This window comes from Triticum aestivum, chromosome 1D (assembly GCF_018294505.1).
Source record: "Triticum aestivum cultivar Chinese Spring chromosome 1D, IWGSC CS RefSeq v2.1, whole genome shotgun sequence".
Taxonomy (NCBI): Eukaryota; Viridiplantae; Streptophyta; class Magnoliopsida; order Poales; family Poaceae; genus Triticum; species Triticum aestivum.
This window is the reverse complement of record NC_057796.1, coordinates 136930917-136942321: the sequence shown is the minus strand read 5'-3', so window position 1 is coordinate 136942321 and position 11405 is coordinate 136930917. Positions and strand designations below refer to the sequence as shown.

At 42.8% G+C, this 11405-nt stretch overlaps 1 protein-coding gene across 2 annotated transcripts; it reads right to left on the bottom strand.

The window, feature by feature from the left end:
* Positions 1-204: 204 nt before the first annotated feature.
* On the bottom strand, positions 205-11205 carry LOC123180756 (transcription factor MYB3R-4). Of its 2 annotated transcripts, XM_044592892.1 has the most exons (12): positions 10915-11205; positions 9182-9429; positions 9047-9101; positions 8672-8729; positions 5456-5550; positions 5242-5345; positions 4506-4634; positions 2815-4243; positions 2331-2503; positions 1117-1195; positions 757-969; positions 205-530 (listed from the first exon to the last, which is right to left on the bottom strand). In XM_044592892.1, the coding sequence occupies exons 2-12, from the start codon at positions 9295-9297 to the stop codon at positions 411-413; spliced, it is 2571 nt and encodes an 856-aa protein (XP_044448827.1). In that variant the 5' UTR covers positions 9298-9429; positions 10915-11205; the 3' UTR covers positions 205-410. The 2 variants fall into 2 exon arrangements, with proteins under 2 accessions (XP_044448827.1, XP_044448828.1); XM_044592893.1 differs by lacking the exons at positions 9182-9429; positions 10915-11205 and having other exon boundaries at positions 5456-5507; positions 9047-9061.
* Positions 11206-11405: the final 200 nt, after the last annotated feature.

Sequence of the window (11405 nt, the reverse complement as noted above, 5' to 3'; positions counted from 1 at the left end):
TTATGGACATTCACACATTATCTTAGAGCAATAATATTTCACAGCTGGCACGGTCCACCTTTGCCGGGGAACTCAAGGTTGGAAACACAAGTGTGAGATTTCCTGACATTTTTCCATGACATAATACGAAGTTGTGTTCTTCTCGATGGCATTATGACTTTCACAAATGTCCCCATGACAGATAAGTTTGATTGTAAGACCATATGGTAAGCCCTTTTTCTTTAACCGCAAGCAGCATGACCAAGTTTTAACACAATAGACATATGCATAGACAATGAGGGGTGACGAGCAATGAGTATATAGCTAAAAGAAGAAGAAAAATGTATACAATTAAATTAATAGGAGCTACAGGCATGTACATACTGATTCTGCATCAGAAAAGCTTTCTCAATAGACTGCTCCTCAAGACGCTACCGCACATTCTTCAAGACATAAGAAGTTGGAGATCTTCCTAAAGTGTTGCATCTGTTGTCTTCTTTCTTCTTCACAGGTGTGGTACACTCGTTGAAATCAAGAATCCTTGCTTCCGACTGCAGAAGTAATAAGGTTATTAATTAGTGAACATGATGTAGGCACTCAAGGTTCGCATTTTGTTGCAGTAAAAAGTTTCTACGTTTTCTTTTTGCATGACATGGCGTCGGTTCGAGGAACCTCATGCGAATTCAACATACGTAACATTTTCATTGAATTTCAACACAATCAATAGCAACCATCAGTAGTAGTATTCAAAATTAGACGGTGGTGAAGTTTACGTACCATGACATTGGATATCTGATTGGTTGTAGCATGTTCCTTCTTGATAACAATATGTTTTATGTTTTCCTTATCAGAGCTTTCCTTGTTACATAGGCTCCCACTTTCCAGGAGTTCATGCGCTTCCTCCAGAGCTGGAGCGTTCTGCTCATTTATTTGCTTCACCAATCCTAGAGCATCGAAAGTTGTGCCTGTTGGGCTCATGAAGAATCCATCCTAAAAAGAACAGCATGACGACAGCTACTTTAAGCGCACAAGTATTACTCCAAACAGCAACGTAGATTGGAAATATAATTTTTGTTTGCAAGTGTACTGAACATAATTATAACTGGCCTCTATGATGCAGTAATGCAAATAAACTACCTGGAAGTTTGTGAACAAAGGAGACTTCCATGCAGAAGGAGATTCTAACCCTCTTTTGATTCCTGGGGTATCAGCTAGTCTGCAAAAATAGCAGTTCGGAGATTCACTATTAATGGTGGGAACTCTTTACTCGCACTATTAGAGGAATATCAACAATAAAAAAGGATTCCTTTTGTTGTATCATTGAGGCCGCATAACAGGAATATCAAATATAAGAGCGTGAACAGTCTTATATTTCTTTAGAGAGGGAGTAGTAATTTACAACAGGACAGAGAGAGCTATGGTTATAACCAGGTAGGAGATTGTTATTGCAACTTAACAGACTTGGGGCAACACGAGAAAAAGTTTACTACGAAAAGATTTAATACTTCTGTTTTGTTTAGATAAGAAATATGCTAACGTTCAGGTGGTGGTGGAAACAATTCAAGTCAGGCAGCCACAACATATCTGGTGCATGATTAAAATTTGTTTGAAGATCAAATCAACACAAAAATAGTTTAGGTGCAAATGTACTTGTCAATCTAGTACACTTAAAATAATATTTCACATATGTTTACTTATCAACCTAGATCATGACTAATGATAAATAAGAAAAGTAATAAATTAATTAAACTTCCACATGATAAATCTCCCTGATTAAATTTACCAACATGGAAGATAATGGATTGGACTACACATGAAGAAATAGTGAACAACTTAGTGAACAATAAGATAGCCTATATTCTTTTTTGGAATTAAAAACATAACATAGTTTGGAATTGTAATGTAGGATAGTCTAAAATTGATAGGAACAAGAATCAATAATTTTTAGTTAAAATGGGCGTGAAATGATTTTGGCAAGATTCGATAGTATTAACCTAATTATTTTCAATATTTATTCGTGACATGACATCCATGTGTCGACCAAGTTAGGTGGCACATGTTCTTTAAAAAAAGAATAAAGTAGAAAATATTTTAGTATTAACCTAATTATTTTCAATATTTATTCGTGACATGACATCCATGTGTCGACCAAGTTAGGTGGCACATGTTCTTTAAAAAAAGAATAAAGTAGAAAATATTTTAGCTATTGGTTTGCACGAGATGTGTTTCATGTGTCAACTCTCAATTTGATAAAAATGACATACACTGATTCGATTGATGTTACAGTTCATATGTCTATTAAACAAAAGAAACTGCTTAGATAGAAAAATATAAGAGAGTATAAACCTTACATGTTTACATACTCATAATCAGCATTGATATACACTGAAGATTTTTCAACAAGAAGTTCTGTTGGCTTTGATCGAGAAGATATTATGTCTTTAGAAAAAGATTTTGTAGGGGTATTTAGCTTCCGACGTTCTGGATTTGGACCATTCCTATCAGTAAGAATCCCTGCGGATACCTGCATTAAACCATTTTGGCAAGGAGAAGATCAGGTAAGGAAACATGTATAAGCACGACACTTGTTTAAATTTACCAGCTTCACATTAGTCTTGAAATTTTATTGCCTGTTGCTGAATTATTTGCCAACTGCCCATGGTACCTTAAGAGTAAACACCCAGTTTGTACTTCCCCTGGTAACCAGTATTTCAGAGTTCAGACACCGGGGATATTCCCAGTGTGTGCTGCCTACCTTACCATGATTGATTGGCAATACCCTGACATTATGGTAATGAATAATAAAGGAAGAATTAGTAGTATGAGAACACTCACTAGATTGTAAGCGGTATCCCTCTCGGTAGTGGAACATCTCTCTCCTTTCTCCAAAGTATTTATGTTTGCATTATCTTCAGTTTTACCCTGATAAATGATATCTTTCGAATTTTCAGGAATCAAATCAAGCGAATCATCTCGAGTGGCATCTCTGCAAGATCTCTCAGTTCTTGTGGATGGCATGGCTGAGCTACCACAATCCTTTTCAGTACCCATTTTCTTTGCAAGTCTTACATCTGGAATAGGAGAAGGGGGCTCTCGCTGCCGCTTCTTCATTATCGACGGTGTGCATACAGAACTTTTGGCAGCACTTTTCAGCACATCATCACGACTCCTATCACATGTAGGGGAGCTCCATAATCTTAGTGGAGTGGAGAAGCTCATGGATGGCCTCATCAACTGTCGAATGCCAAGAGGACTATATTCTGGCAGGTCACTCGAGCTTATGAGCTCGCAGCTGACAAATGGAACTTCAAGGCTTGGAAAGCAAGGAGGTTCATAGCATAAAGCTTCTGAATGCTGCTTTTGTCCTACCACGGATTTACCATGGTTTGGTGACCCTTCTCTTCCCATGGTTGTAGATTCCAAAGGTTGTGACTCTTCAACACTTGTCAGCTGTTGCTCTTTGGATTCTGGTACTATAGGCAGTGACTCTTCTACACTTGTCATCTGTTGCTCTTTGGATTCTGGTACTATAGGCAGTTCACTGGAAACAATCTGGCTAGCACGGCCTGAACAAATAAAGGATGGAGGTACTGATGTTGCAGAACTTTGATGATGCACAGTGCCTGTCCTGCTTGATGAGTATGTATGCAATGGATAAAGTGGTTCTTCAAAATTGTTCGCAACTTCAGATGAGCATGCACTGTGCGGGTAATTTGGGCTGAAGAAAGAATCAGCACTGATGGAGTCTGGTGCAGTAAGAAGACTCTGATAAGAAATATCCTGCCACAGTTCTGACTGAAGATCGAAGTCGGCTACAGAAAGGTCTTGCTGCCAGTGTATATCTGGATCATTTTCAGAGATCGACAACTGGTGACGAGTCTCTGGTGAAGTAGAGGCAGCATCATTGGCTTTAGTATCGCATGCTTCCTGACATGAAGAGTAAGAGTCATGTGCTCCATCACTGGAATGTATTTGCCCATGACAGCCCACAGGCTCATCAACTTGCTCCACTTGAGAAGAAGAAATATTAGCCAATGCTGATTGGCTAAACTCCGAGGAATCTTGTACCTCCTGATTAACATTCAAACCACTGCCATCACTATTTTGCTGCGTCATTGCAGATGATGAATCAACATTTAGACTCCCTGTAGGATATACAACAGCTGGTAGGCCCTGGAACTGAGCCAGTAATCCTTCTGCTCTATATGATTCATATTTCTTCTTAACTGAGCTGTGCCAATGATTTTTTATTGCATTGTCCGTCCTAACAGGGAAACATAAAAACACTAGTTCAGTTATCCTTATTGTCCAAACCAGCTCACAAGTACTCCAGCAGGACAACGTTATGATGCATTTCTTACTTGTATACAAGTATTCAACATAGAAAAGCATTAGGTTTTCAAACTGTGAAGACATAAGACAAACTGGAAATAAATTATTACCAATTCACAAAGCATTCACTTTTTCCAATTCTAATCGCATTACTGAAAATTCTAATTGCGTTAGCAGGAGGGTAAAATTGTTACCTTCCTGGTAGAAATTTTGACAGTTCAGCCCATTTGTTTCCGTATATGTGATGAGCCTGAATGAGCCTTATCTCCTCTTCTTGCGTCCATGCATCTTTGTTTATACCAGGATTAAGGTGATTGTGCCACCTAAATGCAGATATCTGATCAGAAACTTAGAAATTTTTATACTGTCTTGGTGCCCTGTCCGACGTGATCCTCAAAAATTACACCACTATTAATTTGCACTACATACGTCCCCATAAAAGAACGCGTGCTAAAATAAAAAATATATATAGAATAATCACCATGCGATGAACCATAGCAATTGATCAAGAGAATACCTTCAGTAATTCAGTATCACGATTAACTACTAGTATCAATAGAATATATGGTAGAAGTTTAAGTTCCACAATAAAACATATACTCTCTCTGTTTCAAAATACATCTGCGCATTAGGTTTCATCAGTACATGCCTTATATACTTTATGTGACATAAAATTGATGTCATTAGGTTCATTTTCCAGAGTAATTATTTGTGGTTATGATTTTGTATCACAAAAGTTACATTAATAGTATTGGTCAAAGGCTTGTCCTAGCAAAACCTAGTATGCTATGTATGTTGGAACGGACTAAGTACTTTCATAGTAGCCAAAAGGTGTTAAACATGCTTCGGTACTATCCCTGGAATTGATATTATCGGTACTTATTGTGGCATATACTTCCATAGAAGGCAAAATGAGTTAATATGCCATACCTTTCGCGACATTGCTTGCCAATGCGTCCTGGCAAAGCTTGGGCGATGGTTGACCATTTCGTGGGTCCATATTTCTTTACCATCTGAATAATGACGTCATCTTCCTGAAAAGAAGGACAACGAACGGAATAATGTGGCATGTGATGTTGTTCATTATTATCCTCGGATTGGTTTCTAAAATATAGAAATGAAAATCATTCAATATGGATCTTACTTCTTTAGACCATGGCCCTTTGACTAGCTCAGGATTCAAAACCTTCTGCCACCTATGCAAGCATTGAACGTCGGTCCTATCAGGAAAACACTCAGCTGGAAGGAAAAAACATGTAGTTTATCAACCATCGTATTACAATAAAGATGCAACAAGACTTTTCATTAATAGCCATGGGAAAAAACTTCATACAAAAGCATAAAGTTAAGTCAAACCGTGATGAAGTCCAAGGGAAAAGTTTCATGTACATGCATCTAAAAAAACATAGATGTGCATCATATGTTTAGAACATGTTCACCAAAACACGCCATGCTACATTATTATGAAATGTGCCTTGTACAAAATAGACAAGTAGGTGTAGCCAAAAACTGTTGAACGTTTTGTCTTTAGTGTGCAAGGCATGTTTGATCACATCTAATCATATTTTACTCTAGTTAGCGATATCTGAAATGATATGGCCACCATATTTAAAGAATACTGGCAATTTCTTCTAGTAGATCAGTTGTAAGATGGAGCTAGCATAATATAACAATGAAGTTTGAGAACAGTATGTACAAAGTGTAATTTATTGGTGCACAAAATAAGAAAAACACAAGCATTATCCAGGAGGGCATATTTATTGTTAACCCTTTCTTGGTGCAAACATGATATGTGTATTAGTTAGGCCATCAATTAATTGAGAAAATCTAAAAACACATTCATAGAGGTGGACTAAAAGCATATGTGGGCGATCGCTCCCCCCTCCCCCCTCGCGTCACTCCCCGAGTGACCCAGGGGTAACCCTAGCCGCCGGCGCGCGACCCCCTGCCCCCCTCCCTCCCCTCGCCGCCGCCTGTCCGCGCCGCCGGGCAAAGCCCGGTGGGTGCTGGCGGCGGCGGGGCCTGGCGCGGGCGGGCGCCCCCGAGCGGCGGCGCAGCGCGGAGCTGGGGCGCGGCGGTGCTCGGCGGCGGCGCTGCAGAGCGGCAGGCCAGGTGTGGTGGGCTGGACGCGGGCGGTGCACGGCGGATGCGTGGCCGGGGTGGCGGCGTCGGCGTTGGCTGGTTCTGCCCCACGGGCGGCGCAAGCTGCGGCGGCTCTGCTCGAGGCGGGTGACAGTACCTGGCGGCAGGGCGCCATGGCTTCACGGCGGAGGTGCGGGTCAAGTTGCTGGCTCCTTTGGAGACCCTCTTCGGTGGCTGGGTGCAGCCGATTCGGTGGCCCTCGCCGGCGGACGGGTGGCTACTTCTTCCTCGCCTGGATCTGGCCGGTGGCCGTGGTAGGGCGTCAAGGGTGACGCTGGGGAGGCTGATGGAGGGCTGGGTAGACCGACTACCTGTCACTGGCGCAGGGGTGCACCGGTCCGGACGAGCTCCGCTCCCCCGTCCCCTCTTCCAGTCCTAGTGCCTCTTGGCTGCAAATCAGGGTTCGGGGTGGGACGGCCACCGGCGGTTCCGATGGTGCTTAGGTCCTGCAGGTCGGCTCAAACCCATACCTTTGATGGTCTCTGGAGTGTCTGGATGCAGGGCGGCGGCCTTGGTGGTGGGAGCTGCGGGCTCGTGGGCGGAGCTCGTTGTCATGGCCGCAAGGGCGGCATGGGGGCGGGCCTTCGACGCTCTACGGTGGTGGTACGGCCGGCGCTCTCCTATCGTGTCGTACCATGGGCGGAGGTGGAGGGTCGTGACCGGGGTGAAAACCTCGTCTGATTCGGGTCAGACCAATGGCGGCGGCGTCCTTGCGTCGTTCCCTTCCTGAAGGCTCCATCGCGGTGGCCCTGCGTCCTTCGCATTACTCCGGGTGAAAACCTCGATTCAGTGGATCGGGCGGTGGCGGCTCTCCGGTGTTGTTTCTTTCCTGAAAGCACCGCTCTGGAGTTCCTGGTTCGTCGAGTTTCGGCTCCGTCTCCTCGCGGTGACTTGCTCATGGTGGAGCGCTCCTTAGTTCCTTAGCTATGCTCTTCTGTCTACTTGTTGTTTGCTTTGGGATCTTTGGAGTGGTGTTGTTGATCGTCAGCTCCCTTGTATCTGCCTTGGGTGTGTGTGTGGTGTCAGGTGTTTGCAGTCTGTATGTCGTTGGTGCTTTATATATAAAGCGGGGCGAAAGCCTTTTTCGGTAAAAGCATATATGTTGAGCACATGAGCCTTGGGCCCTACAGCCAGCATGATTGCAAGATTCAATATTTTAGGAGTTAGTATGCAACATGCGAGGCATCCATCTAGGCTATATAGATTGAGTTTGCTTCAGCTAGGTGGTGTTCAATTCGGCCTTTAACCCGTACTTATGTGATAGTATACTTCTTCCGGTTCCCTAAAAAGCTGTATTTTTGGACAAAGGGAAAGTAAACTTTTGAAACTTCGACTTCCAATATCCCCAATAATACTTGGTTAGATAGTTGCAAAACATATTCATAAAATTGTCTTAAATGTATTTAATATTTTGGGGTTCTATCAATATGTTGTGACAGATATAAGTTGTGAAAGATGTGTTCAATTTGGCCTTTAACCTGTACTTATGTGGATAGACTTAGAGGTACGGCCAACAGGCCTATACGTGGACACAAAGGGGGGCAACAGCAATTTTTGGATAAATTGCGAGAGCCAAGACTTGAACTAAAGACCTTGGTCTCTGGTACCATGTCAAGCTTCATGCACTAGCCAACGCAACCAAAAGATGTTCCCGCAACCAAAAGATGTTCCCAATAAATAAAGAGTTAGCAATCCATGGATCGCAAAATTATGGACGGTTTCTGTAACACAAACACGACCATGAGGTTCACCGTAACTTGCACAGGAAAAGGATGCCATAATACGCCATTCAGTTCTTTTCATTATAAAACATGGACATGGAATCATCTAAATATACAAAAACCAAAATTAGAATGTTTCTTCTCCCACTTACAAAAATACTAGGCACTTTTGACTATATCACGGCAATCAAACTTTTGCAAAATGTAACCAGAGTATCTTGCGATACTATCTCAAGCAGAAACTCTAACTAGGTAGAATTGGGGTACTGAGTAGTTAACAGGAGCACTGTGTGATTTATTAACCAGGGAGCAGCAGTGAAATAAAGGAGCCTCATTTTAGATATGTCAGTTTGGATCTTGCAACAAAAATCAACAAACCATAAAATACACGTCTGGAGAGAAATTTCGAGTTATAGAGTGGCAGAGATTAAAACAATAGTGCTAGCAAATACAATAACTGAACAATTTTCTAACTGTTGTGTTGATTAACAAAATACCTATCTTTTTCCAATTTTTCCCATTGTGGATTTCAACAGCCTTCCGAAGTATATCGTCCTACAATTGAGTAGCATACATATAGAACATCAGACTACATGAGTGTACCTGCTTTAGACACCAAAATTCTGAGCGTACACTATTTATGGCCGGCACTATTAAATTAATTATAAATATGCACAATTACCAAATATGTTACTCCCTCCGATCCATATTAATTGTCGCTGATCAGAGGGAGTACAAGAAATATTTGGGACAAAGTCAAGTTCTGTGTATAAATCTCAGTCAGGTAGTCTACAGTACCGAAGAACAGAACCTATGCTTCTGAAAAATATATTTAGCCAAGAGTTACGCAAAACCGGATTTCGAAGCTTTACCTCTTCCAGGGTCCAATTTCCCTTGGTCGAGCGCCTTGCTGGACCCGTTGTCCTCCTAAAGTACAAAAAATCAGATCCATAAAGTTACATGTATAATACAAAACCTGGTGCATGGTTCTTTGACAATTATTTTACCCATTGGACAACCGCCCCTTCTGGGGTCCACTGCTGGCTCTTCCATCAGGCACAGCCAAAGCAGAGGGTGAACCCTCAGCGGCCTTCTTTGAAGTCCTTCCCTTGTCACTTGTCATTGTGAGTGAACACTGAAAATTCAATTTCCACTCTGTAGCAGAAGCCAGGGAAGGGTCTAAGAATCATTATAATGTCAAACCCCCAGTGAGTCCTTCAACGAGTTGTGTCGCAGAAGGAGAATAGATCATAGGCTGCCAAGGAAAAGTAAAGAGGACCAAAGTAGGTTATTAATCAATCAAGAAATACTAATAGCAGCAGCACTAAGAAATGGCGCATACGACTTGTAGGCTATGGTTTTCTTCAGAATCACCGCTTCAGCAAAAGATACATAAATAAGTAATCAAAAAATAACCACCAAGCACCAACATTTCACGAGCATACCAGCTTATCCCTCCCAAGTTTAATGTGTTGCCAGTACTACTCTGACTCCACTACTTTCATAAACCTCACCCCTTTTGTTACCAAAACCTCCTTCACCAGAGTACGAGGTATCACCGCTTACAATAGGTCACATACCGTCCAATAACTGTAACCTCAACCACATGACCACAAATAAAACTCCTCATTTTGTACATCATGCTCAGCTGTGTTTGTCTGTGTCGGTGTATATCCCTAGCAAGTGTAGGTAATAAATATTTCAGAAAATCCACAAATTTGGTCATGGTATCGGAGCTACAGGTGGTGGCTACTAAACCCCTGAATAATTGCCAATGTAAAGGCTCTGAAGAATGTAAAAGCAAGTAATGAGATTCTCCAATTGAGTCACAGAGACAGCGATAGTTTGGACGAATTTTTTGTTACCAATCTATAACTCAGTGAGTATGAGTCACCATATGGCGAATTTCCCTCTATGCTTTCAGGAGACCAAAACGACGGGGGTCTGTTTATTAATTATCCCTGGACTAGGCAGCCTTGGTTGGTTGTCTCGTCCTCTATGGGCAGGACATGACTGCACCATCCCATCTCCATCTTAATGATACTATGTGACATTCTTGTTATGCACTAATGTTATGGGTGAACACAGGCAAATCATGAACCATAGAACCCTCCTTGAGCAAAACCAAATCTTGAACCACTAAACCCTCTGTATCTCCTCAAATTTGTGATATGATTTTTTTCAAGTTATGAGGAGCCTTGAAAGGTTCAATATTAGCCTGCTTTGCAATTGGTGGTGGACATAATTGAACCTTTCAAGGTTCCTCATATCACAAGAATCTAACCGCCCCCCATCTGCTAGCCCGTATTAAAAGATCAAAAGAATCTGACCGCCCCCCACCCCAACACACACAAGAAACACTAAGATCTTGCAGGCAGGGTCCCAACATCACCAACTAGCAATCTTCGCCCAATCCTCGGTCATAACCAACATTCTTTGCATAAAAAATTTTTTTGCACATTGCGGATACAAGAAATTTTCTCCGGGAAACCGAATCCAACGTGATCGGAGACGCATCCAGCAATGTAGCGGAACCCCCCGGAGACAAAATCCGCGTGAGAACCCTTGATATGAAAAAAAAATCCACAGCAAACTCCTTCTAAGATCCGGCGAATGGCCGCCACACCAAACAGGCCGACATCACCTGCAACCCCAGGGAGTCGGCGATGGAAAAGAGAACGGAGATTTCTACCTTTCCATTGGAAACAAAAAAGACGGGGGTAAACGCAAGAAAGCTTACCTCTCCGGCGGATCTGACGCAGCGCGTCCGCCTGCCCCAGCAGCGATTGACCCGCGCCGCCTGAGCCTCCTGCCGCCTCCGCCACCAAATCCCTAATCGCCGGAGCACAAAAGGAAAAGTTTCTCTTTCTTTATTGGATTGAAATGCAAATAAGTCTTCTCTCCCCTTCCCTTCGCCTCGGAGGTTTAAATTGGTGGATGCGACAGACTGGAAGAGTAGGAAGTGGAGTGAAAAGGACGGCTCGGATGTCGGTTACCGGCAGAACCGATAGGTGTGAGCCGTTTGCTCAACGGCTAGCCTGCCGCTTCGGCGGATTTTGAATACCAACGGCTGGCCACTGGGACTGGCCGGTGAGCGGAAGCGTCGAGGGTCTCTCGACAGCCGCTTTTACCGGTTGCTTCGGTTTAACCTGGTGGAGAGAACTGTCGGCTCAAACCACCGTCAACGGATTACAAGCGAAAAGATGTCTCGAAACAGGCTTTCGCCTCTCT

Coding starts and splice junctions, on each gene's coding strand:
- LOC123180756 (XM_044592892.1), bottom strand. CDS start 9,297: ATGACAAGTGACAAGGGAAGGACTTCAAAGAAGGCCGCTGAGGGTTCA. Junction 5,551..8,671: donor GAAAAATTGGAAAAAGATAG/GTATTTTGTTAA, acceptor TTTTCCTTCCAG/CTGAGTGTTTTCCTGATAGG. Junction 2,504..2,814: donor GGGATACCGCTTACAATCTA/GTGAGTGTTCTC, acceptor GGTTTAATGCAG/GTATCCGCAGGGATTCTTAC.